This window comes from Erinaceus europaeus, chromosome 12 (genome assembly GCF_950295315.1).
Source record: "Erinaceus europaeus chromosome 12, mEriEur2.1, whole genome shotgun sequence".
NCBI classification, from domain to species: Eukaryota; Metazoa; Chordata; class Mammalia; order Eulipotyphla; family Erinaceidae; genus Erinaceus; species Erinaceus europaeus.
This window is the reverse complement of record NC_080173.1, coordinates 98,161,329-98,188,544: the sequence shown is the minus strand read 5'-3', so window position 1 is coordinate 98,188,544 and position 27,216 is coordinate 98,161,329. Positions and strand designations below refer to the sequence as shown.

General features: G+C 49.5%; 1 protein-coding gene, 1 long non-coding RNA gene and 1 pseudogene across 3 annotated transcripts; 1 reads left to right on the top strand and 2 right to left on the bottom strand.

The window, feature by feature from the left end:
• Nucleotides 1-6: 6 nt before the first annotated feature.
• IP6K2 (inositol hexakisphosphate kinase 2) lies at nt 7-25,536 on the bottom strand. Of its 2 annotated transcripts, none has more exons than XM_060204742.1 (6): nt 25,389-25,536; nt 7,217-7,538; nt 5,198-5,420; nt 3,037-3,212; nt 1,161-1,336; nt 7-774 (listed from the first exon to the last, which is right to left on the bottom strand). In XM_060204742.1, the coding sequence occupies exons 2-6, from the start codon at nt 7,416-7,418 to the stop codon at nt 274-276; spliced, it is 1,278 nt and encodes a 425-aa protein (XP_060060725.1). In that variant the 5' UTR covers nt 7,419-7,538; nt 25,389-25,536; the 3' UTR covers nt 7-273. The 2 variants fall into 2 exon arrangements, with proteins under 2 accessions (XP_060060725.1, XP_007533641.1); XM_007533579.3 differs by lacking the exon at nt 25,389-25,536 and adding an exon at nt 25,063-25,079.
• Nucleotides 5,690-7,010, bottom strand: LOC132542100 (uncharacterized). The gene is made up of 2 exons (XR_009553252.1): nt 6,879-7,010; nt 5,690-6,432 (listed from the first exon to the last, which is right to left on the bottom strand). It is a non-coding gene; the product is annotated as an uncharacterized LOC132542100 (long non-coding RNA).
• Nucleotides 12,619-19,696, top strand: LOC103122982 (eukaryotic translation initiation factor 1-like; annotated as a pseudogene).
• Nucleotides 25,537-27,216: the final 1,680 nt, after the last annotated feature.

Genomic DNA, 27,216 nt, shown 5'->3' with positions numbered 1-27,216 from the left:
ACTGTGCACAATTAACAAAAGGATTTGTATTAGAACATATACACTCAGGGAAATAAAGAGGTATCTGCATCATCAAATGTGGAATGTTGAAGAAATAGTTAAATAAATAAAGACTGGGAGCACAGCTGGGGCTGGCTGGGGCGGGGACTCTTCAGAGGCCTCTGCACATCAGCCCCAGGCTGCAGGGCCAGCGCCTGGCCATACTGGCTTCCTTCCCAACACAGCACAGCTGTGCCCGGGACAGTTTCACGAGTGCCGCTCCAGCCAGCAAGTTCACTCCCCACTTTCCTCGCTTATCTCTGTGACAATGTCTATCAGGCTCTGGAGCCCAAAGATATAGCCAGCATCCTGGCCCTCGTGCACGACACTGTCCTCGCCATACAGCCTGCAGGTGGTGTGTGCAAAGTCGATCATGCGCACGTCCACTGAGCTAGTGCCAATGGGCTTGTAGGCGTAGGCGCCAGCGGACTCATCAGCGGACTCCTCTGACAGGTCCTCTAAGTCCTCAGCATCTGAGTCCAGGGCCACCTCAGGCCACTCCTTTCCATCGTAGATGACCAACAGGGAGCTGGAGTAGAAGCGGTAGGACTCTTGTCGCTCCAACACCGCCTTAAGCTCAGTCAGCTTCTTAAGCACAGGGCCCAGGAGCTCACGGCGCAGGGACCGCCCGTTGTGGAAGAACTGGAACAGTGCCTCCTTGAAGCCCTGCACTGACAGCTTGCGTCCATGGTACTTGTTCATGAACATGAGCTGCCCGCTGCCCGCCTGGTACACCTGTGGGAGGAAGACAAGCGCGTCACCTCAGAGCTGGGACTCTGAGGAGCGGCAGTCACATGGTGGACCACATACTTGACCTTGTTAGTGTCCCAGCCACAAAAATACTGTCCTTTTTAATCAAGGCCTACGCAGAACTGCCCCTCTCTGCCGCCAGCCCCTTGCTCAATGTACGGGTCAGTGCAAAGGACCGATCCTCCTGCCTTCCTCCCTCTGCCCAGACGAGACGCAGCCAGTAAGGCCCAAGGGAGGTCGCCAGACACAGCTGGAAAATAACAATCCCAGTCAAGTCTGGAATCTGTGGAGGAACAGGACCGTGCCCGAGTAGGTGAGTGGCATCTGCCGGGACACCCCAACCCCGGCACCCAGCACGCCCTGCGCCTCACCTGCATGCCGCACACGCGCACACCGATGACAGCAGATGTACTCTGCTGGCATTTGCGGATCTGGTTGGCTGCCTTCTCCTCTGAAGCGTCGTCACCGTGCTGGCGTGTGCCCATCTTGAGGTCCAGGACGCAAGGCACCTCATAGCGGGAAGTTAGGTTCTCCAGTAAGATGAATTCTGAGTGGTTAAGGACCAGCATTTGTTGTCACTTTAAGATTTATTAGTGAGCATGAAGGGGGGAGAGGGCCCGCTGGCAGCACGCCCCGCTGATAAGCACACTCACCACGCACAAGGACCGGGGCTCAAGATCCCAGTGCTTTTCCACTTGTCAATCTTCCCCCTGCAGGCAGGAATTGGGATCTAGAACCCAGGAAACAGAGACACACCTGGAGTACTTGCTGTGGACTTGAACCCAGGTCCTTGTGCACACTAACATGCATATAACCAGGTGTGACACCGGGTGGCAGATATCACAGCCAGAACACCCTCACATCCCACCCTCTGTATTCTCAGCAAGCCCTCGGTCCTGAGGAAGGCTGCCAGTTGCCTGTGGTTGTCATATGTTGTTTTAACCAGGCTGGCTTCACAGGCAGGTAACAGACGACCAGAGACACACGGCTGAGCTGAGAACGCAGTTTGATCTTTATTCACGAGCGGGCAAACACGTGCTCTCCTGTCTTTCTCCTCCGGCGGCAGGGAGGGCCTCCTAAATTAATCAGCACACAGGTCTGTCCTGCATCCTTCTCCTCCGGCAGTTGCGGCAGGAACTCAGGAAGTACGTAGGATAGGGGGCGGGGAGAAGGGAGTAGCGCGAAAACTAGCAGGGGCTAAACCAAATCTCCTGGCGGGGGAGAGCGAGACCAAACCAATGTGAAGCATAGCAACAATTTCCCCCCCTTTTAAAATATTTTATTTATTCCCTTTTGTTGCCCTTGTTGTTTTATTGTTGTAGTTATTATTGTTGTTGTCGTCGTTGTTGGATAGGACAGAGAGAGATGGAGAGAGGAGGGGAAGACAGAGAGGAGGAGAGAAAGACAGACACCTGCAGACCTGCCTCACCGCCTGTGAAGCGACTCCCCTGCAGGTGGGGAGCCGGGGTTCGAACCGGGATCCTTATGCCGGTCCTTGTGCTTTGCGCCACCTGCGCTTAACCTGCTGTGCTACAGCCCGACTCCCCCCCGCCCCTTTTCTTTTTAACTAAATGACCATAGTATCAGGAGTGTGGGGGTGAACAGAAACCTTTATCATACAGGCATTTTAAAAAAAGAAACTGGCACAAACATGGAGGAACATGTAAGCGGGCAACAACAACCAGTGTGCTGCCAAGGGAAGGCCTGAGGGGGCCATTTTTTGCCTCTGTGGGCAAAGCTTTATCAGCTAAAGAACCTTTGCTGCCGCCTCTGTGGGCTTTTGCCTCGACGGGCATTTTTTTTTTTCTGTGCTATGCTTCACATTGGTTTGGTCTCGCTCTCCCCAGCCAGGAGATTTGGTTTAGCCCCTGCTAGTTTTCGCGCTACTCCCTTCTCCCCGCCCCCTATCCTATGTACTTCCTGAGTTCCTGCAGGACAGACCTGTGTGCTGATTAGTTTAGGAGGCCCTCCCTGCCGCCGGAGGAGAAAGACAGGAGAGCACGTTTGCCCGCTCGTGAATAAAGATCAAACTGCGTTCTCAGCTCAGCCGTGTGTCTCTGGTCGTCTCTGTTACCCGCCCGTGAAGCCAGCCCGGCGATAACAGTCATACAGGGTTTCCTGACACAACCACGATCAAAGATAAAACGAGCAACCAAACAAAAAGCACCAGCCCGCCCCTCTGGACCCAGGGAGTGTGCATTTTCCTTCCCTCCCCCAGGCAGAAAGGAGGCCTGTACACAAGGATACTGTATTGGTTCCGATGTTTCGCATTCTCCTTCATTCTCTGTAGCTGCTGCTGGTGGCACTTCATGCTCCAGGGGTTATAGTGCTTAAGCTGCGAACTCGCACTCCCCTTCTTCTCTACACTGTAGTACAGCACCTCAGACTTCTTCAGCCACTCAAACTCTTCTTCTAATTTATGGCTATAAAGAGACAAAGACGCACTAAGTCATAATGTCTTGTTAAAATTCGGTAGTTATGGTGGTCTGGAAGGTGACACAGTGGATCAAGCATTGGTTTGTCAACCATGAGGTCCTGAGTTCAATCCCCGGCAGCACATGTACCAGAGTGATGTGTGGTTCTTTCTCTCTCTCCTACTGTCTTTCTCATGGATAAATAAATAAATAAATCTAAAAAAAAATGCAGTAGTTATGAAGGAACTTTCACACATATGGCCAATATGACAGCTTGACGTAGCGCTCTAGCGTGCCCAGTTAAGCGCGCACACACACACACAGCTAGAAACACAAGGACACACTCGAGGATCCCGGTTTGAGCCTCCGGCTCCCTACCTGCAGCAGGGAAGCTTCAAAAGTGGTGAAGCAGGGGTCTATCTCTCTCCCTCTCTTCTCTCAATTTCTCCCTGTCCTAGCTAAAAAAAAAAAAAAAAAAAAAAAAAGATCACCTGTGACCCCGCCCCCCCCCCCCAAGCAGTTGGGAAGCTGGGGGCTCGAACCAGCCAGTCCTTGTACTTTGCGCCACATGTGCTTAACCCGATGCACTACCACCCGACTCCCCAGAGTAGGTCTTTACCATTAACTAAGACCCCCTATAATCTCTTAGGAGGCTGTGCAGTACTTGCAGAGCACCAGATTTTTAAGCATAAAGCCCCAAGTTCAAACCCTGGCGCGAGCTGTTTATCTGATTGATCTCTCTCGCTCTCTCACTCACTGTAATAAATCTTTTTTTCTTTTTTCTTTTTTTTAAAAAAAAGTGGTCCCGGAGGTGGCACAGTAGGATTTTCTTTTTCTTTTTATTTATTTAAGAATGGAGACATTAACAAAACCGTAGGATAAGAGAGGTTCAGCTCCATACAATTCCCACAACTCGATCTCCATATCCCATCCCCTCCCCTGATAGCTTTCCCATTCTCTCTCTCTCTCTCTGGGAGTATGGACCCAGGGTCGTTGGGGGTTGCTGAAGGTGGAAGGTCTGGCTTCTGTAATTGCTTCCCCGCTGAACATGGGCGTTGACTGGTCGATCCAGATTCCCAGTCTCTCTCTCTCTTTCCCTAATAGGGTGGGTCTCTGGGGAAGCAGAAAACATTGGATTTTCAAGCATGAGGTACTGAGTTTGATCCCTGGCAGCACATTTATCAATTTACCAGAATCATGTCTGGTTCTTTCTCTCTTCCTCCTATCTTTCTCATGAATAAATACATTCTAAAAAAAAAAAAAAAAAAAACACAAGGGCAACAAAAGGGGGAAAATTTGGCCTCCCTAGGAGCAGTGGATTCATGGTGCAGGCACTGAGCCCAGCAATAACCCTGGAGGCAGAAAAATAAAATAAAATAAAATAATAAAGAATAAGTTAAGGGGGGTTTCTCCCTGAGCTAAGCACAGTCCTTATGGAGCATAAAGCCCTGGACCACCACACGGGGATATTCAGGATGGTGGAGGGGTGCGGTGGTATCTCTCATCTGTCCCTGCCGCCCCCCCCCCCTTTTCAAATAAGGAAAAAATTAAGAAAGAAAACCAGTGAGCTGGGGACCAGGTGGTGGTGCGCCTGGTTGAGCGCATGGTGCCACACGCAAGGACCAGGCTGGAAAGAGAGTACCCAGGGGCCTCTTAGGTGGAGTAGCAGGCTTCAGCAAACCCCATCAGTTCTTTTTTTCCTCCACTATCAGGAAATCAGAGGTGACAGGACGGTTCCTGTCACGGCCACTACTACATCTCTAGGATACAGCGGAGGGCCTGGCATAGGACAACCGCCAAAGGAATGAGTGACTGAATCCACCAGCCACTAGGATGATAAAAGGCGATCCAAACCAGTCAAGCCCAGAGTAGTGGGGCATGTCAGTGCTAAGTTTACCGCTAAGTGGTTGGTTCCGGGAGGATCAACTGTACTAAGACGCCCACCACCTCCCCCCCTCCCAGAGGTCGAGCTCCACACTTCAGCCCCTACCTACCTTTTCGTCTTCTCCTCTTTGCGGTGCTGTCGTACCCAGTCCTTAGGAGTTTTTTCTGTTTCTAGGACGTGGAGCTTTTTGTTTGTCCACCTTAGGACCTTACTTTTTGGTTCACAGTCTGAACTGTCTACATTGTCCACAATTCCATGGTCCCCTTTCAATGGATATGCTATTAAACACAAGTTCCTGTCTTCATCTTCTTCAAAGCGCACAGAAACCACACCTGGAGGGCAGGGGAGGAGCAGAGAGGGCTTTTAATTCCATAAGCAGATGTGCGATAAATAACATGATTGTAACGTTTGTGTTTTTCTTACCCTGTTCCTTAGTCTCTATGTTGCCAGAGGCCTCAAACTCATCTGCAAACCTAACAAATATCAAAACAGCTAGAAAAGATGACACCACACAAGACAAGCAATTAGGGAGCACACATGACTGAGAGGCTTCCTCTCTGAGACACTCAGCAAGGCAAGAGCCAAAGAATTACAAGACACATTTTTCCATCATTGAAAATGTTTATTAAGTTTTATGTAATTCTTCTAATCCTAAGAGAGGGCAAAGCATTTGCTCTTTGTACCTTAAAGGAATTTTGAATACTGTAAATAGAAACTTCGATGGCCCTAGAGGCTTGCTTTAGAGCGGCCTGCACACAGGTCTGCCTGAGGGCTGTGAGGGAGACAAAGGGAAGGCAAGACCGGCCAAGCAGACCAGCACAAGCACAACAGACACCCAGCAAAGGCTTCTTGCGGAACTTCCCCAGAGTGGAGGCGCTAAGCCTCTGTCCTCCTCGTGTGTTACTTGATTGCTTTTTGCAGTCTCAGGTCACAAAATAAAATGAACACAGGGCACAAGGGTTGGCCTAGGAGCACAGACGCGTGGTGGCCTCGAGAGCAGCTCTCCCGCAAGTCTCTAGAACCTGCCGTGTGTAACGGCAAGTCTCTGAGGAGGGGCTGTCGGGCAGGAGCATTTCAGCAGGTGCCGACGAGCGTCCTAAGCCGACTGGCTGGACACCTTTCCTCCCAGGCCTCTCTGGCCCAGCATCTCTCAATCGGCTCAGTCTCTGCTATCTGCCCGCCTGCTCGCTGCAGGGGAATGCGTGCTCAGAGAGACGACACTTCTGAGGTGGAGCCCGGCTCTGGGAATTCAGGGGACCACACTTTCCCGTGGTCACAGTGGAAGGGACCAGGGGGAAAAATGGGACAGGGATGGTCAGCTAACCAGGGGCCATTGGCTTTGTCCTGGAAAAAAAACAACAGAAAAGGACCGAGTGAGGGCCCCCAAACCGCCCGCCCCACGGCAACACACATGCAGATTCAGAATACAGAGACAGGCTCTCAGGACATTCTGTCTTCAAAGAGCATGTTTCGCCAGTCCCAGGAACTCTCCAAGCGGTGAGAGTTCTTTGTAGAGCCAGGCGGTCAGAGCACTTAATTTCCTCAACAAGTGCTTTTTAGATGATTCCCCCTCCCCAGGGAAGACCACCGCCAATGGAGGCTGCTGGTGTCCCACAAAAAAGAGTCATAGAAAAAGGAGGAAGTCACCGAGTGAATCAGAGGGTTGCCTCAGCACAGCGATTTCAGGAACATTCCATTACAGCAAAAGGCTTCAGCTAATCAGCACAGACCTCCCACTCCTGCGGTCCATCTGACTCAACCCTGCTCTCTGCTCCCTGCTCCCAGCCTACCTAATCACCCGGCTTCTGGTTTCCTGGAGGGCAAAAAGCAGGCGGCAAGTATTCTGGGTAAAATTCTCCCAAAGTCTTCCCCCACAGGGGACTGTGGGTTACCGTGATCAAGAGACACCTGAACATAAAACACAACTACACTTCCACCCAAAATAAACTCAATACGAACAGATCCAAACAATTGAGCAATCTTACCGGGGCTGGCAAACTGAGGGTGCGAGGTGCTGGGCTGAGGGCCAGGAGGAGGAGGAGGAGCAGAGGGGGAGGGGTGGGGAAGGGGGGTGGCTGCCAGGCGCCCTCCACGCTGGGGACCTGGCCCTCCGGCCGCAGGGGCTCACCTTTGTACTGGGGAGTGAATCTGCGCATCTCGGCCGGGAGGGTCTCGTAGAACTGGTGCTCCCTTGGGATCAGAGGCTTGCACAGGGTCGTCTCGTTGAAGCGGAGCACGCAGGAATGGCCCCCGACCTGGTGGACAAAGGGCTCCAGGAGCACGCCCTTGGCACGGGGCTCCACCTCCATGGCTCTGAAGGCTGGGCTCATCCTCCAGACGCAGGCCGCAGGGAGAAGGGGGAGGCAGCGGGGTCCAGCGGCCTGCGCGTCCTCCGTCTGTCCGTGAGTCTCTCTGCTCAGCCTCGGCTCCTTGACTGCGTGGGTGGGACGCTGTACGACAAGCAGTGACACAGGAGTTGAGTTGGAAGCCCCCTGGGAACCGCCCTGAGCTGCCAGGCCCCCCCCACCCGAGGCTCACAGTCACCCGCTCCAGGAGGGGCCCTCACAGCCGCGCCAGCCCCCCCAACCCCCCCGCCCCCCCCGCAAGGGACAAAGCTCCAAGCCATGGTGGGGGGTAAAATAACGGCTTCAAAACTGCATCCAAGTCAGATCTTGCTGTTTGCGGTTCTATCTTCTTTTAAATAGATTTTTGTATTTTAAATATTTTATTTTTACATCTATTTACTTCCTTTTGATAAAGGCAGACAGTAACTGAGGGAAAGGGAAGCTAGAGAGAAAGAGGCCACCTGCATGTAGCACTGCTTCACCGTATATGCTACTGCCCCCTTGCAGGTGGGACCAGGGGCGTGCTAGTGTATGCGCTCTACTGGGTGCACCACGGCCTGGCCCATGTCTCTGTAATGAAATCGTTCACCTCAGGGTGGTCTTCAAATCTCACCGTTAACTCTTTGTATTTTTAATGGACTCTTTTTAGATTCTCAGAAAATTTGAGCAAAGATACAATGATCTACAAACCCCCTATCAACACACCAGAGTGGTGTGTTTACTATAGGATTCACCCATGGCCTTGTCTTTATAAAATGTACTCGGGGAAATCGGGCGGTAGAGTGCAGCGGGTTAACTAAGCGCATGTGTCAGGATCCCGGTTCCAGCTCCTGCTCCCCACCTACGGGGGGTCGCTTCACAAAGTGAAGCAGGTCTGCAGGTGTCTGTCTTCCCCTCCTCTCTCCATTTCTCTCTGTCCTATCCAACAACAAGGACATCAAGAACTACACCAACAATAGAACAAGGGCAACAAAAGGGAATAAGTAAATAAAGCGCAAGGACCATCATAAGAATCCTGGTTCGAGGCTTCGGCTCCCCACCTGCTAGGGAGTCGCTTCACAGTCGATGAAACGGGTCTGTCTTTCTCTCCTCTCTCCATTTCTCTCTGCCCTACCTAACAATATCTACAACAATAAAACAAGGGCAATAAAAGGGAATGAATTAAATAGATAAAACATTAAAAAATGTATTTAAACAAACAAACAAAAAAAACCTGTAACTAAAACTTCTCTTGGGCTTTGTGAACTGTGGTGGTCATGGGGAAGGGACACAGAACTTTGTTGGAAGGTGTGGCGACTTCACACAGTATGTGTGGGTGTAAAATTATACCTCTGAAATCTTGTAATTTTGTAAAGCAGTTAAGTCACTCATTTAAAAAAGAGAAAAGAAAACCTGCCTATCATCTAGCAAGATGTACTCCCCAGAGTGTTCACTCCCGTCACCCGTGCCCAAGGCCAAAGACAAGCCACACTGATCTTATTAGCAGGGAAGCTTGGCCCCAGCTTTAATGATTAACTGTATCTAAAAACAACTGATCAGGCCTGGCTGTTTGAAAAGATACAGTGTGTTCTAGGTCACCAACTATTTTTATCAGTTCCATCCTGATCCAGCTCCAAAAGCTGGGGCACACCTTTACACCAAAGTCGAGTCCTGGGACCATGGCTTTCTCTCATTTGGGGTCTAGGACCTTAGATCGAATTCAAACCCCAGATTACACATGCAGTCCAGCAAACACAACTCTGTACTCTCGCTCATGTTTCAGAGTATGCCAAGCTCAGTTTCTTCTCCCTAACAGGTCAGAAAACAGAGTCTCCACCAGTAACTTCCGGGGGGAGATAGAGAACCCCGCGCTCCCTGCCACAACTTATGCAGCTACATTTCCACATACGGTAATGCCCAAGTGCAATGCACGGGTCTCCCCAGGGAAAACCATCATTAGGCATCTCCCCTGCCAGGAAAGTGTTCCACTAGTTGTATTTTTAATTTTATTATCTTTATTTATTTACTGGGTAGAGACCGCCAGAAATCAAGAGGGAAGAGGGTAAATAGAGAGGGAGAGACAGAGACACCGCAGCGCTGCTTTACCATTTGTGAAGCTTTCCCCGAGGTGGGGACTGGAGGCTTGAACCAGGGTCCCTGAGCACTGCAACATTTGCGCTCAACCAGGTGCACCACACCCAGCCCCGGCGCTCCAGTAGGTTTATTTACAGGGTCTGAGTTGCAAGGTTCGCACTGGACTCCTCCAGTTCCCAGCTGACACGTAAGAAGCAGTCTGCTGCAGAAGTGCAAATGCTCCCTCATGTGGGTTAGACACCTATTATGTTCTAGGCTCCTTACAGAAAATTACATCATTTGGTTTTCATGATTCTTTTAAAAAATAATCTATTTATTAATGAGAAAGATAGGAGGGAGAAAAAGAACCAGACATCACTTTGGTACATGTGCTGCCAGGGATTGAACTCAGGACCTCATGCTTGAGAGTCCAGCACTTTATTCACTGTGCCATCTCCCAGACCACTCACTTCATGATTCTTTATATGAGGCAAACACTATTCTCCCTCTTGCAAACAAGGAAGAAGATCCACAGAAGGAAACTCAACCCAGCACCATGGACAAATAAATAAGGCATGGAGGAGGGCCAGGCGGTAGTGCAGCAGGTTAAGCGTACATGGTACAAAGCGCAAGGACCAACATGAGGATCCTGGCTTGATCCCCCCCCCCCCGGCTCCCCACCTAAGGGGGGGTTGCTTCACAGGTGGTGAACAATGGATTCACAGTGCAGGCACTGAGCCCCAGCAATAACCCTGGAGGCAAAAAAAAGAAAAAGAAAAAAGAAATAAGGCATGTCTCAACCAAGTTGCAGACACTACCATGATGCCATCCTGACTCCCTCGGGCAGATGACCTCACCAATGTGTCCTGGAACCTCACCTCCCTAGAGCCCACTAGGGACAGATAGAGACAGGCTGGGGGTGTGTGGATCCACTTGACAACACCTATGTCCAGTGGAGCAGCAATTACAGAAGAACTCCACCTTTTCAAAACTCAAAAAAGAATTTTTGTCCATACTCTCAGAGGGATAAAGACTAGGGATACTGGGAGTCGGGCGGTAGCGCAGTGGGTTAAGCGCACGTGGCGCTAAGTGCAAGGACTGAAATAAGGATCCCAGTTCAAGCCCCCGACTCCCCACCTGCAGGAGAGTCACTTCATAGATGGTGAAGCAGATCTGCAGGTGTCTGTCTTTCTCTTCCACCCTCCTCTCCATTTCTCTGTCCTATCCAACAACATCAATAATAACTACAACAATAAAACAAGGGCAACAAAAGGAAGTAAATAAATAAATTTAAAAAATACTAGAACACTTCCAATGGAGGGGATGGGATACGGAACTCTGGTGGTGGGAACAGTGTGGCATTGTACCCTGTTATCTTACAGTCTTGTCAGTCATTATTAAATCACTAATAGATTTTTTGAAAAAAGAAAGGTCTGTCTGTCCACCACAGTCTGCTGAACTCTTCCTCATCTCTGACTTGCCTGCCCGGGCATAGCACATGTACATGGGGCACTTCGCTTCTCCCATGAGAGTGTTCTCATCGTGTGTTTACATTTTCTATTCACAAAGTAGTCTATTATTTCGTGTGCTCCGGGAGGTGGCACAGTGGTATAACGCTTTGGACTCTCAAGCATGAGGTCCAGAGTCTGATCCCCGGCAGCACATGTGCCAGAGTGATGTCTGGTTCTTTCTCATAAATAAATAAAAATAAATAATAAAAAAAAAAAAAACATTTCATATGCTAGCTCCAGGTGAGAGAGAGAGAGAGCCACTCCAGTACATGCGGAGCTGGAAACAAAGCCTGGTGCTTTAGAGGAGTCTCTAGGAGCTGAGCTGTTTTCATATCCTAGCTCAGAGAGAGAGAGAGAGAGAGAGAGAGAGAGACAGAGAGAGCCACTCCAGTACATGCGGAGCTGGAAACAAAGCCTGGTGCTTGAGGAGTCTCTAGCAGCTGAGCTGTTTTCATATCCTAGCTCAGAGAGAGAGAGAGAGAGAGAGAGAGAGAGAGAGAGAGAGAGCCACTCCAGTACATGCGGAGCTGGAAACAAAGCCTGGTGCTTGAGGAGTCTCTAGCAGCTGAGCTGTTTTCATATCCTAGCTCAGAGAGAGAGAGAGAGAGAGAGAGAGAGAGAGAGAGGAGAGGTACCAACCACTCCAGTACATGCAGAGCTGGAAACAAAGCCTGGTGCTTGAGGAGTCTCTGGGAGCTGAGCTGTTTCCCCACTGCTCACACAGTGACCTGTTTCTTCGTTAAGACTTTCTTTCTTTTTCTATTTTCATTTGACAAGACAGACGGAAACTGAGAGAGGAGGGGAGAAGAGGGAGACGGGCTTCACCGCTTGTGAAGCTTTGTTCTGAAGCTGCAGAGAAGCTCAAACCTGGGTCCTTGCACACGATAACAGGTGTCGTCAACCAGGTGTACCACTGCCCCCCTCCCTTATTTCTTCTTCAATATTTATTATTTATGGGCAGAGATACATAGAAATGGACAGATATGCAGAGACTCATGCCGGAGGCTCCAAAGTCCCAGGCCAGGTTCAACCCCCCTACACCACCATAAACCTGAGCTGATTAGTGCTGGTTGGAAATTATTGATTAATTGATTTGGTAAGGAGTACAAACAAGCAGATGCACCTCCAATCAACCCACCATAGTAGCCTCTTTCTTTTTCTTCTGATAAAGGGGGGGAAGAGGAGGGGAGGGGAAGGGGAGAAAGGTGGAGAGAGGTGTAGGGAGAGAGACAGGGAGAGAGGGAGGGAGAGAGAGGGAGAGGGAGGGGGAGAGAGAGAGAGAGAGGGAGAGGGAGAGGGGGGAGAGAGAGAGAGAGAGAAAGAGGGAGAGAGAGAGAGAGAGAGAGAAAGAGGGAGAGAGAGAGAGAGAGAGAGAGAGAAAGAGGGAGAGAGGAGACACACCTGCAGCACTACTCCACGCTAACCCAGCCTCCCCTTGCAGGCAGGAACCAGGTGCTCACACGGGCACCCGCGTGCACTACACTGTGAGCCGCCACTGGGCGGGCTCCCCGGGCAGCCTCTGATAAACTAGGGTGAGAACTGGAACGAACAGGGATTAAGCGGGAAGGCGTCAGCCAGCGTCTCTCCACACCCTGCTGTCTCACCCTTTACGACCTTGCGTCATGGGTCCCCAGGAGGCTGTGCGTTCAGAGTGCCGTGGCACAGCTGCGCACCCAGCTCTCATGATCGTTCTGGCAAGTCCTGAGTGTCTCCACGACAAGTAGCTTTGGGGATGCCTGGCCACACAAGCTCTGTCTCTTGAGTCGATACAGACAAGTGTGACAAACTCACACTTTTCACAAACTCATCTGGTGAAAAGACTCTTTGCAAGAGCAATACTGAAGACAGCCAGTGACTCGTGGTTGGCCTGCCAGTACAAAAGCCCAATTCAGAGGCCAAAATGATTAGTTGTGAAGTACAAAACATCTCAGGGGCTAGGATTTAGAAACATAATCTGAAAATCTTTTTATTAAAAGGAGGAAGGAGGAGAGAGAGAGAGAGAGAGAGAGAGAGAAAGAACCAGACATACCACAATCTGAAAATCTTTCACTGTCTTTATTTACGAGAGAATCAGAGCATCAGCCTGGCACCTGTGATGCTGGCGACCAAATTCCAAAGCTTCTGCTTTTAAAATGCCCCCTCGGCCATTTCCTCCTCTCTGGGTCTCTGCATGTTTCACAGAGCTTCTGACAGTGCTGTGCTGGGACACAGCATCCAGAGGGTCACAACCTCTGTGGTCCGTAGTGTTGTATGCTTTACATTGGGTTGTTCTAGTCCCCCCCCCAAGAGAATTGGATCAGTCCAGTTAGTTTCGCAGGCCGCTTGGCCCCGCCCCTAGGAACCCCGCCAGAGTTGCAGAGTTCGGGAGTTGGAGAGAGTTCCAGAGTTGCAGAGTTCGAGAGAGTGCTTGCGCCGCCGCAAAGAGACAGCAGAGTTCTGTTTGGTGATTAGTTTGTCTTAAGTTTATGAATCGTTGTTCTTGAATAAAGAAATACAGCTTCCCTGCCCAGCCGTATGTCTCTGGTCGTCTCTGTTACCCGCCCGTGAAGCTAGCCCGGCCAGCAAGAGCCTTCCGAATTTTAACAACACCGTAGGAGCCACTATGAGGATGGGCCAGGGAAGAATTTGCCCTTTTCCGTGGAAATCAAATGGTAGCCATTACTTATGACGACTGTTTACTTGGGATCCAAATTTTTTTTTAAAAGAATTTATTTATTTACTCATGAGAAAGATAGGAGGAGAGAAAGAACCAGACATCACTCTGGTATATGTGCTGCCGGGGACTGAACTCAGGACCTCATGGTTGAGAATCCAATGCTCTATCCACTGCGCCACCTCCCAGACCATGGGGGTCTGGATTTGCTGCACCTTTCTTCATAGTGAGACCCCAGCTGCTTAAGAAATAAGGAATTAGCATGTTAGACCATAAACTACCAGATACTTAGAGGAAAATATTGGCAGAACTCTTTTCCACATAAATTTTAAAGACATCTTCAATCTTCTTCTTCTAGCGTTTGCCCTTCTTCCGTAGCCAGTCAACAGCGTCAGGTTGAGCCTGATGTCAAGTTTCGAGACCTCCTTTGAATCTGGAGAGGTGGCAGTCTTTGACTATGTGGGTCCTAGTCTGTCTGGAGCCGCAGGGGCAGTTCGGGTCGTCTCTGGCTCCCCAGCGGTGGAACATAGCGGCGCACCGGCCATGGCCTGTTCGATAGCGATTGAGGAGGGCCCGATCATAACGTGCTAGGTCAAAGCCGGGTTGACGCTCGCAGGGGTCTGTGATGAGGTGTTTGTTCTTTACCTCAGCTGACTGCCAACTCTGTTTCCAAGAGACATTTTCAATGAAACAAATCCAATTACAAAGAAGACTTAAGACAAGCATAAACCTATGGGACTACATCAAATTAAAAAACTTCTGCACAGCTAAAGAAACTACTACCCAAACAAGGGCAACAAAAGGGAATAAATAAATAAATATTTTAAAAAAAGAAAGAAAAGAAACTACTACCCAAACCAAGAGACCCCTCACAGAATGGGAGAAGATCTTTACATGCCATACATCAGACAAGAGGCTAATAACCAGAATATATAAAGAACTTGAAAATCTCAACAAGACAACAAATAACCCCATCCAAAAATGGGGGGAGGACATGGACAGAATATTCACCACAGAAGAGATCCAAAAGGCCAAGAGACACATGAAAAATGCTCCAAGTCTCTGACTGTCAGAGAAATGCAAATAAAGACAACAATGAGATATCACTTCACTCCTGTGAGAATGTCACACATCAGAAAAGGTCGCAGCAGCAAATGCTGGAGAGGGTGTGGGGTCAAAGGAACCCTCCTACACTGCTGGTGGGAGTGTCAATTGGTCCAACCTCTGTGGAGAACAGTCTGGAGAACTCTCAGAAGGCTAGACATGGACCTACCCTTGATCCTGCAATTCCTCTCCTGGGGATATATCCTAAGGAACGCAACACACATCCAAAAAGATCTGTGTACACATATGTTCTTGGCAGCACAATTTGTAATAGCCAAAACCTGGAAGCAACCCAGGTGTCCAACAACAGATGAGTAGCTGAGCAAGTTGTGGTCTAGATACACCATAGAATACTACTCAGCTATAAAAAATGGTGACTTCACCGTTTTCAGCCGATCTTGGATGGACCTTGAATTCATGTTAAGTGAAATAAGTCAGAAACAGAAGGATGAATATGGGATGATCTCACTCTCAGGCAGAAGTTGAAAAACAAGATCAGAAAAGAAAACACAAGTAGAACCTGAACTGAAATTGGCGTATTGCACCAAAGTCAAAGACTCTGGGGTGGGTGGGTGGGGTGAGAGTACAGGTCCAAGAAGGATGACAGAGGACCTAGTGGGGGTTGTATTGTTATATGGAAAACTGGGAAACGTTATGCATGTACAAACTACTGTATTTACTGTTGAATGTAAAACATTAATTCCCCAATAACGAAATTAAAAAAAAAGGACTTAGCTCATCTGTGAAACAGATATGAAGAGGAACATTTCATGAAGTCTTGTCTCTAAAAAAGCTGAACTCAGCATATTAAAAGTATTTGTAAATAAAATGGCATGAACCCTCAAAAAAAAAAAAAAAAAAAAAAAAAAAAAGGCCCTTCATCCTCCTGCTTCCCCTCCTTCCTCGCTACTTACTGGGAAAGCAACCAGGGCGGCACTCTGGTACTCTTCACTGTCAGCTGAGCAACCTCTCTAGATGCCATGATGCGCAGGTTTCAGGAGTAAAACTGTTCTTACTACTAGAGAGCAGTGCTGACAAATGAGGCAAATACTTTTACAACTGGGTTCAAGGTTCCTTAAACGTATGAAGTGAAAAATACCTCTCGCCCACCACCGCTCCAGTGAACCATCTAAAACAAACAAAAAGTCAGTCCAGCACACCAACTCTGGCGTATTGTTCATGGGTGTGGCCAGAAGCTGGAAAGTCAAGGGAGGGCTTCTGCTCCCTCCTCCAAGGTCCCCAACGTCTTCATTAGCAGTAAATCGAGGAGTCCACTGCACTGCTCCCCAGAGAATTATCTTCAGGACAGGAGCAAGAAAAATAAGGTTTAATCTCTGAAGCCACTTTGATCACAGAGGAAACTCCCAAATGTGAAGCCGAATTATGGAGGCAGCTGGTTATTTTTTAGTGAGGTGGAGCCAGATTCTAGTCCTGGTTCTAGTACGAGATAATACCCAGGGAGCCGGGCGGTACCGCAGCGGGTTAAGCGCACATGGTGCAAAGCACAAGGACTGCCTTAAGGATCCCGGTTCAAGCCCCCGGCTCCCCACCTGCAGGGGGGTCGCTTCACAAGTGGTGAAGCAGGTCTGCAGGTGTCTGTCTTTCTCTCCTCCTCTCTGTCTTCCCCTCCTCTCTCCATTTATCTCTGTCCTATCCAACAACAACATCAATAACAACAACAATTATAACTACAACAATAAAAAACAAGGGCAACAAAAGAGAATAAATAAATAAATATTAAAAAAAAAACTACGTCCCCGGATCCCTCTGGGTTCCAGTTTTCTGGCCTCACTGTCGAGGAGAAAGGCTTGAATTTCTCTACTCTGGGCTGTCCACTCACATTAGCAAGTGGGAACCAGTTCACTTTTTCGAATTAAAAAGAAAGACATAGTACATGTCAATGCACTGCACACGGCAAAATCAGGTCGGTCCTGCTTCGTGGTTGATTTCATTATTTTATTTCCTGTTGGTTCTCTCAATATGAACGCAAGTGTGGCTTCACAGTACTGCTCATTTCTCACAGCTAGTGTTTCACACAGCAAAGTGCAACTTCACTTCTAGGGTCACTTACAGACCCCAACCCAGTGGGAAAATGAAGGATCAACTTCCTCTCCCTTGGCCTTCAACTGGCCAAGCAAAGAAAAAGATCCAATGACAGGAAAGTGGCTCAGTAGGCAGAGCAGGATGTGTGTGCCTGAGGCCCCTCACCCCTGGCACCATATAAGCCAGAGAGGGTGTGCGTGTGTTTTACCAAATCAAACTACTGTCTCTTTTTAAAAAAGGAAAGCAACAAAGCCACTGCTTCCTGTTCTCCCTGCTACTCTCTGACACATGTGGTTTGAACAGTGGGATCTTTTAACATTTTTAAATATCTGAGGTTAAAAACCCAGCCCCCTCAGAAATCCTGGTATGTTAACTGTGAAGTTCATATATTTATATCCTGTACCTAAACAGATAGACATTAGCTAAGACATTAGCTCCAAGGGGTCAGAGTTGGTGAACCGGGTTAGTGCACTCGCCAAAATGCAGGAGGACCTGGTTCGAGCCCCACTTCCAATTGGCAAAGGGGGGCTGGGGACTATTCACAAGTGGTGAAGCAGGCCTGCAGGTGTCTTTCTCTCTCCCTACCCATCTCCCACTCCCTTCTCAGTTTCTGTCTGTCCTATGGGGGCGGGGAACCACTAGCTCTAATTTAGCAATTAATTTCCCATGTTGATTCACATTTGCCCACGAAACAGACTGTATGGAGGCCCAAAGAACAGCGTTCTTCCAGGCTGGGACCTAAAGCCATCAAAGGATCTGCTGGGGAGCAGGGTGGTTGGCACCTGGTTGAGTGCACGTTATGGTGAGCAAGGACCTGGGTTCGAGCCCCCAGTCCCCACCTACGGGGGGGGGGGGGAGGCTTTACAAGAGGTGAAGCTGGGCCGCAGGTGTCTCTCTACCTCTCTCCCTTCCCCTTTCCTCTCAATTTTTGGCTGTCTCTAGCCAATAAATAAAGATGAATTAACTGAAGGAGAAAAAAAAAAACTCTGCTGGAAAGAATGATACCTTACCATTTGAAACTTTTTTTTTTTAATCAGAGCTCTCTGGGGCCTCAGGAATGATGTCTATGCTCTACTCCTCCCAGACCAACTTTTCAAGTATCACAGAGAAAACAGCCATGACTAGGGAAAGCTCCTGAGCACTCAGCTTACAAACGTGACTTACCGAGGCAACAAGAGGGCTGCTCTAGAGCCCAAGGGGAAGTGTGCCGGCCTGATGAAGAAAAACAACTCTCGTCACCACAGCTCCGAGCCCCAGAGTCCCAGAGTCCCAGACCCAGAACCATCGCTTGGCACTTGCTCACACCTGCACTCACCAACAACCACACCATCCGTCCGTCCGTCCGTTACTAGGACTCTAATGGTGCTGCTGAGACTGACAAAGGCCCAGCTACTTTGGGAAACAGGGCGGCAGCCTATCAAGTCACACATACATACTACAACCCTACTCCGAGCTATTCACCCGACAAAAAACAACCAATGTCCACACAGGCGAGTCCCCAGCAGCACTGCCCACAACAGCAAAGGGGAACAATCCAAATGCCTAGCGGGTGTGCAGCGGAACAGAACTTAAGTCTGGGGCACGGAGCCAGCTCCTGGTAGAGTGCGCTGCACCACGCACAGATTCAAGCCCCCATTGCCGCCACACTCTCAAAAAGGTGTGCTGTGCTGTGTATTCTCTCCTTTGACATCCCTCACCCTTCCTTTTTTTTTTTTTGCCTCCAGGGTTATCGCTGGGGCTCCGTGCCTGCGCTATCAATCCATTGCTCCCAGAGGCCATATTTGTCATTTCCCCCCCATTTTTGTTGCTCTTGTTGCTATTATGGTTATTGCAGCTGTTATTGTTGGATAGGACAGAGAAAAATCGGGAGAGGAGGGGAAGACAGATAGGGAGAGAGACAGACACCTGCAGACCAGTCTCACCACTTGTAAAGTGACCCCCTGCAGGTGGGGAGCCGGGGGCTCCAACTGGGATTCTTGCGCCAGTCCTTAGGCTTAGAGCTATGTGCGATTAACCTGCTGTGCCACCGTCCAGCCCCCAATTGTCTCTCACTTATTACCTAAATGGGGGAGTAATGGGACAGGGCAGACAAGAAGCATCAGCAAAAAAAAAAAAAAAAAAAAAAGAAAGAAAAAGGAAGGAAACTGATGTGTGCGATAATGCAAATCAATCACAAGGTCTGTTAAGTGGGGATGGGGGGGAAGCCAATCACTTAAGACTATATACTGTATGGATCCATATGACACTCAGCTTTTAACAGGCTTTAAGCCAGGGGGCTGGGAGTAGCACAGCGGGTTAAGCGCAGGTGGCGCAAAGCACAAGGACCGGCATAAGGATCCCGATTCAAGCCCCAGCTCCCCACCTGCAGGGGGGTCACTTCACAGGCGGTGAAGCAGGTCTGCAGGTGTCTCTCTTTCTTACTCCCTCTCTGTCTTCTATGATTCTTCTCTATGATTTCTCTCTGTCCTAACCAACAGCAATAACAACAAGGGCAACAAAATGGAAAAAAGAGCCTCTGGGTGGGGGTATAGCATAATGGCTATGCAAAGAGACTTTCATGCCTGAGGCTCTCAAATCCACAACCTCCACTCTTTCGACCCTTTGCTGATGCACGTAAGGGTGATGACCTGCTTCCTGCTGGCACTGAGGATTATATCCATATAACAATTCAACAGAGAAATGGCAGGAAGACCCTTACTACTCCCTAAGGGATTGCTGATGATTACCATACAAAGAAAACAGTGAAGGTGTTTAGGAAGAAATCTGCCTGCAATGGTACTGTAACTGAGCATCCAGAACATGGAGAAGAAATTCAGCTACAGGGGACCAGCGCAAGAACACGGCAGTTCCTTGTCGGGATGGGACTGGCTAAGGACGGCCAGAAGGTTCATGGGTTTTAAGTGCTTTTGGCTCACTGAAGCTTAAGTGAGGATTTCCTTGCAATGAGCAGAATGTCCCTTCTGTCCCTTGTCACAAGCTCAAAAACCTCACTACTTGTATAATGTAACATTTGGGGTCTGCTTTCAACTTGGACTAGTGTAACTCCTTCATACAATAAACTGAAAAGAGTAAAAAAAAAAAAAAAGCAAGTGTTTTTACACAGCCATTATGCTGTCTCCCCAGTTCCCAAAACCTTCTTTTTCTTTTAATAGTTATTCCCTTTTGTTGCCCTTGTTTTTTTTATTATTGTTGTTGATGTCTATGTTGTTGGATAGGACAGAGAGAAATGGAGAGAGGAGGGAAAGACAGGGGGAGAGAAAGACAGACACCTGCAGACCTGCTTCACCGCCTGTGAAGTGACTCCCATGCAGGTGGAGCCAGGGGCTCGAACCGGATCCTTAGGCCGGTCCTTGCGCTTTGCGCCACCTGAACTTAACCCACTGCGCTACTGCCTAACTCCCCAGAGGATGAATTTTAATATACTTATTTAATATTTTAATTTAATTATTTACTTTAATTTTAACCAGAGCACCACTCAGCTCTGGCTTATAGCGTTGTGGAGGACTGAACCTGGGACCTGAGAGCCTCAGGCATGAAAGTCTCTGCATAACCATTATGCTATACCCCTACCTGCTGCTACTCTTTAGACCACACCGCCTCACCTCTCTGCATCATCAGGCTCTGGATTGACAGACAAGTGGGTCCCATGAGGGAGAGGGTCCAGGTGGTAGCTCTCCCACCTGTGATCCAACACAAGCTGTTCATTTTCTCCCTTGTGAGCATTTTGTTCTAGTTTTTTTTTATTATTTCTTCATTGGGGAATTTTTTTTGCCTCCAGGGTTATCGATGGGGCGCGTGCCTACACTCCAAATCCACTGCTCCTGGAGGCTTCCCCCCCTTTTGTTGCCTTTGTTGTTTATCGTTGCTGTTATTATTGCTGTTTTGTAGTCGACAGTAAATATAATAGTTTGTACATGCATAACATTTCTCAGTTTTCCACAAAACTATACAGCCCCCACTAGGTCCTCTGTCCTCCCCCAGAGGAGCTCAAGTTACTGAGTTGGCTCGAGGAATCACTTTCAGCTTACCTAGAAATGTTTTCCTAAGTTAAATAGGTACCCCCCCCATCTCCCCATCTCTTTCAATTTCTCTCTCTATCCAAAATAAATAAAATATATAACAAATAAGTATATTAAAATTCATCCTCTGGGGAGTTTGGCAGTAGAGCAGTGGGTTAAGTTCAGGTGGCGCAAAGCGCAAGGACTGGACTAAGGATCCCAGTTCGAGCCCCCGGCTCCCCACCTACAGGGGAGTCACTTCACAAGTGGTGAAGCAGGTCTGCAGGTGTCTCTCTCTCCCCCTCTGTCTTCCCCTCCTCTCTCCATTTCTCTGTCCTATCCAACAACAGCAACATCAATAATAATAAAACAGATGTGCTTCACCCTGTGAAGCAACTCCCCTGCCGGTGGGGAGTCGGGGGCTTGAACTGAGATCTTTGCACTCTGTGCCATGTGTATTTAACCCACTGTGCATGGTAGCCTATGCTCTCAACCAGATGCACCACCACCCAGCCCCTCTTGGCTTTATTTTTATTCTGATGGTCTTTCGTTTGTTTGATGTGTTTTGTTTTTGTTTTTGAGAGAAGGAAGGGGGGAAGTGCCAGAAGACTCCAAAGCATACTCCACTGTCCGTGCAGTTCTGTGGGTCCTAGTACATGCAGGGGATTGAACCTGTGACTGCTCACATGGAGGCACGTTCTCTACCCGAGCCATTTCCCAAACCCATTTTTCTTACAGCCGGCGCGTCGACGACAGGCTGCTCACTGCCTTCGTGCTGAAGCAACTGCTGTCATCTGTCCTGTGAGATTCTCATGTGCTGACTTTTTGCTGACCATTTATTTGTGTTTGAGTTTAGAACTCTGGCAGCCATTGTTTAGGGCCCCACTTTTAGTGGTCTGTCCATTTCTTTCTGTCCTATCCAACAACAGCAAGGGCAACAAAAGGGAATAAATAAATATTAAAAAAAAGAGTGGTCCAGGAGGTGGCGCAGTGGATAAAGCTTTGGACTCACAACCATAAGGTCCCAAGTTCAATCCCTGGCAGCACACGTGCCAGAGTGATGTCTGATTCTTTCTCTCCTCCTATCTCTCTCATGAATAGATAAATTCTTTAAAAGGGAAAAGAAAAGGAACTTTCCTTGCCACCAAGGCACACTACAAACCATAGATACTGTGGTCTGGGAGGTGGCACAGTGGATAAAGCATTGGATTCTCAAGCATGAGGTCCTGAGTTGGATCCCCGGCAGCACATGTACCAGAGTGATGTCTGGTTCTTTCTCTCTCCTATCCTTCTCATAAATAAATAATAATAAAAAAAAGATACTGGGAGGTGGGCGGTAGTGCAGTGGGTTAAGTGCACGTGGCATAAAGAGCAAGGACAGGGCTTAAGGATCCCAGTTTGAGCCCCCGGCTCCCCACCTGCAGGGGAGTCACTTCACAGATGGTCTGCAGGTGTCTTATCTTTCTCTCCCCCTCTGTCTTCCCCTCCTCTCTCCATTTCTCTCTGTCCTATCGACAATGACATCAATAACAACAACAATAATAACTACAACAGTAAAACAGATACTGCTACTTAAAAAAATTTTTTTCCTTATATTTATTTATTCCCTTTTGTTGCCCTTGTTGTTTTATCATTGTTGTGGTTATTATCATTGTTATACTAACTGCTACATTTAACCAGAGCACTGCTCAGTTCAGGCTTTCGGTGGTACAGATTGAACCCAGGACTTCAGAGACACAGGCACCAAAGTATTCTGCATAAACATTATACTACTCCCCCACTCCTTATTTTTATTACATGAATGCAAATGATCAATCATATAATTAAAAGATAAAAATATGTTTAGGATATAGTCATCTGTTTTTGCACTACTACACAAAAATGTGTCTGGTCCGTTCAAGGTGAAAGGATAGTATGCGGTAAAATAACTTCACTTAAAGGGAAAATTTGTCCCCTGGGCATCCTCTTTATGAGTCAAGCAGTGGAAAATTTCCACCTCAGCCAGCTGGTCTCAGGGCGGCTCAGCTCATCCCTGTTGCCTAGAAACAGGATGCCCCGGCGTGCAGCTGCTGAGTTTATGCCAGTTCATGGCGGGCTCCAGGCCCTTCAGTAAGGGAGAAGGCTCCCAGTGAGCAGGCACACCTTCCTCACTCACTCTGCTGCTCAGATAGAGGGCTGGTATCCAGGACATCAGCCTGCCTTCTGAGAAGCCTGGAGGCACAAAAGTCTTATTATATTACATCTGCTAACCTGCTTTTTACAGTATATCCACCCCAGCCCTAGTTATTATTCATTTGGTTTCTAACAAGTCCTATAAATTCTATGCTAAAGTCATAAAGCAGGTAAACTAATTGAAATAAAAAGTTCTATTAATTTTTCTGCAAAAAAATGTTTTTCAGTTGATAAGTATCCATTCTGTCCAGTTTCTAATCTTGACAGTGGCTAAAGCTAAAACAGTATTTAACACTACCCTGAAATTTCTCTCTAAATACTGAATATCAGGTTACTGGGTACAATTATACAAACTCCACAGGACCAAGTTAGTAAATGACCATCTAAGTTCACTTATAATGTTACCCTGCTAAAAATGCAAATAAAAACAAATTTCTAAATATTAGGATTCATTGCAATTACTGTAATCTTGGTGATAAAAACAAAACACACACACACACACACACACAGTGCGCCAGGACCCAGGTTCCAACCCCAGAGGTGAAGCAGGTGTGTCTCTTTCTCTTCCTCCTCTCTCAATTGTCTCCATCCAATAATAAGTAAACAATTAAAAAAAAAGCCATAGAACTGGTGAGCCGCAACATCTGTGTTCATAAGCATCAGTACCTTCTCTTAAAGTTATTTTTCCAGGAGCCGGACGGTAGCGCGGCGAGTTAAAGGGGTTAAGCGCACGTGGCGCAAAGCGCAAGGACCGTCCTAAGGTTCCCGGTTCGAGTCCCCGGCTCCCCACCTGCAGGGGAGTCGTTTCACAGGCGGTGAAGCAGGTCTGCAGGTGTCTGTCTTTCTCTCCCCATTTCTCTCTGTCCCATCCAACAACAACGACATCAGTAACAACAACAGTAATAACCACAACAACGATAAAAAAAAAACAAGGGCAACAAAACAGAAAATAAACATTAAAACAAACTTTTTTAAAAATTTATTTTTCCTGGGCAGGGGTAGATAGCATAATGGTTATGCAACGAGACTCTCATGCCAGAGGCTCCAAAGTCCCAGGTTCAGTCCCCTGCACCACCAAAAGCCAGGGCTGATCAGTGCTCTGGTAAAAAAAAAAAAAAATAATAATAATAATAATAATAATAATAATAAAAAATAATAAATTTCCAGCCCCTTGGGCGAATACCTAAAATTGACTTGCCGGCTTCTTCCGATGTGAAGACCCCAGATCTCACCTGCTCGCGTCTTGCCTTTGGGTTCCTGATGACTAAACCTTTTGTGCAGCTCCCGGTCGCAACGCTGCTCAGCCCCCAGGCTGCAGATGCTGCCGTCACGTGACGCCATCCCGCCTCCCCCGGCAGCCGCCCTCGCCGGTGTGTCCGTCCGGGAGCCTCCCCGAGCCCCGCCCCACTAGGGGGACAGACAGACACCGACGCACAGACACGCTGGGAGCGTGGGTCCACCTGCCAACACCCGTGTCCAGCGCGGAAGCCAGAGCTCCCCCCTTCCGCGCCCCACAAAGAGCCCGGCTCCCGGCAGTCGGCGGCAGCGCGGTGGGACAAGCGCAGGGACCGGCGTCAGGATCCCGGTTCGAGCCCCCGGCTCCCCGCCTGCAGGGGCGTCGCTTCCCGGGCGGTGAAGCAGGTCTGCAGGCGTCTGTCTGTCTCTCCCCCTCTCTGTCTTCCCCTCCTCGCTCCATGTCTCTCTGTGCTGTCCAACGACGACGACACCAATAACAACAACAATAATAACCACAACAATGGAGACAACAAGCAAGCAAGGGCAACAAACGGGAAGATAAACAAGCAGACACGAGAGAGGCTGCTGGGTCCACGCTCCCCGAGGGACAGACAACAGGGAAGCTTCCGATGGCGGCGAGGGGCAGGGACGTGCGGCGGAGGGACGGAGGGAGGGAGGCAGCCAGCCGTGCCCCGCGCCCCGCCCCGCGCCCCCCGCGCCCGGGCCCGGCCCGGCGCCGCCCGTCTCCCCCGGTGCCCGCGTCCCCCCACTCGGCCGCGGGCTGTCTCTCCGCCAGGCCCCGGAAGGCGGGCTCGAGGAGGGCGCGGCAGACAGAGGCGCCCACGGCGGCGCTCGCTCACCCCGACCGAGGCGACGGGCTGGGGTCCATCCATCCCGCGGCGTCTCCGCACCACCCGGCCGGCCGGCCCCCGCCCCCGCCCCCAACTGACAGGCCCAACCGGCCGGCGGCCCTCAAGATGGCTGCACAGCCGGCGGGCCCCTCAGGAGAGGCCGCAGGGTCGTGTGTGTGCCCCCGAGGCCCCGGCGAGAGCCGCAGACAGACGAGCGGCGGGCCGCGTCCCCAGCACCTGATGACACAATGTCTCCAGTGACGGCGAGACCTCGGGGATGCCCGCCGGCCGTGGGGAGGCCACCCGTCTGGAGCCCAGGGGACACCCTCAAGTACCCAGAGACGGCGCCTTCCGACAGACGAGAGAAGCCGTCCTCGCGGGCAGCGGGCTCCGACAGCGTTACGTGCGAAGCCGCTCGGCACCGCGGCGCTTCCGTCCTATTGTTTCTCTCGCACCAAGATGGCTGCGGCTGAGCCAGGCCCCGCCCCAAGCGCCTCACTCCTGATGCTCCTTCTGATTGGCTGTCACGGCGAACCTCGCGCCCTGACTGGTCAGTCCGAAAAGTGCTGTTGCTAAGGTGCCGGGATTCGCTGAGGCCACTTCCGGAAGGGGCGGGGCGGGGCGGGGCGGGGCGGGGCCCTAGATGAGGTCAGCTGGATAATGATTGGAAAGGTTTTTTGTCTGTCGTTTGTTTTTCGTTTTTTTGCCTCCAGGGTTATCGCTTGGGCTCTGGGCCTGCATCACGAATCCACTGCTCCTGGAGGCTATTTTTTTTTTTTGTCCTTATTGTATTATTGTTGTGATTGTTATTGTTGTCATGGCTGTCATTGTTGGATAGGACAGAGAGAAATGGAGAGAGGAGGGGAAGACAGAGAGGGGGAGAGAAAGACAGACACCTGCAGACCTGCTTCACCGCCCGTGAAGCGACTCCCCTGCAGGTGGGGAGCCGGGGGCTCGAACCGGGATCCTTACGCCGGTCCTTGTGCTTTGCGCCACGTGCGCTCAACCCACTGCGCCACCGCTCAAACCACTAGAAAGGGTTTTGTGGGCTCAGCGCTGGCTGCCCAGGAATGGGCGTGTTGACTGGCTGCGCCTTATTTTCTGGTCTGAGGCTTCTATCCTGATGAGGGACTTCCAGTGCTAACGTGGAAACAGGACACAGCGGACTGGTCGTCCTAGCAGATGAATTAGCAGAGGACTGACTGTGGACACTGGATACAACTTCCTGCACACTTCTCCCACCGCCAAGTTAAATTCACCTCCACCATCATGCACCATGTCCCCAACCTTCTCTCAACTCCCACAAGGAGTGAAGCGGGTCTGCAAGTGTCTTCCTTTCTTCCTTTCTTCTTTCTCTTTCTTTCTTTTTTCTCTTTCTTTCTTTCTTTCTTTCTCTGTCTCCCTTTTTCTTTTCTCCAGAGCACTGCTCAGGACTGGTTTATGGTGGTGAAGGGGACTGAACCAGGGACTTTGGAGCCTCGGGCATCTCTCTCTCTCCCTTTCTATCTCTCCCTCTTTTCTCATTTTCTCTTTCCTATCCAATAAGAAGGAAAAAATGGCCACCAGGAGAAGTGGATTCGTAGTGTCGGCACTGAGCCCCAATAAATGTTAAGTTTTGTTTCTGACTATACCCATTACAAAGTATGACAACTAAGGCCAACTAATCCGAACCCACACAAACTGACACGACTCCTTATATAAATATAAGGAATTTATTCTTAAGTTTAAAGAGTGAAAATAAGGCCAGTCCACATACTTACACTGAGACAGCACCCAATATGCTGACAATAACACTGGAGGCAAAAAAAAAGGGAGGTGGTGGAACACCTGGTGAAGTGTATGTTACACTGGGGAAGGACTTAGGGGCTGGGCACATGGCGTGAAGCACAAGGACCTGCCTAAGGATCTAGGTTTGAGCCCCCAGCTCCCCACCTGTGGGAGGGGAGTCTCTTCACAAGAGGTGAAGCAGGTCTGCAGGTGTCTTTCTTTCCACCTGTCTGTCTTCCCCATCTCTCTCGATTTCTCTTTGTCCTATCCAACACTGACAGCAACAACAACAATAATAACCAGAACGTTCAACAACAAGGGCAACAAAATGGGGAAAAAAAGCCTCCCGGAGCAGTGGATTCATAGTGCGGGCACCGAGCCCCAGCAATAACCCTG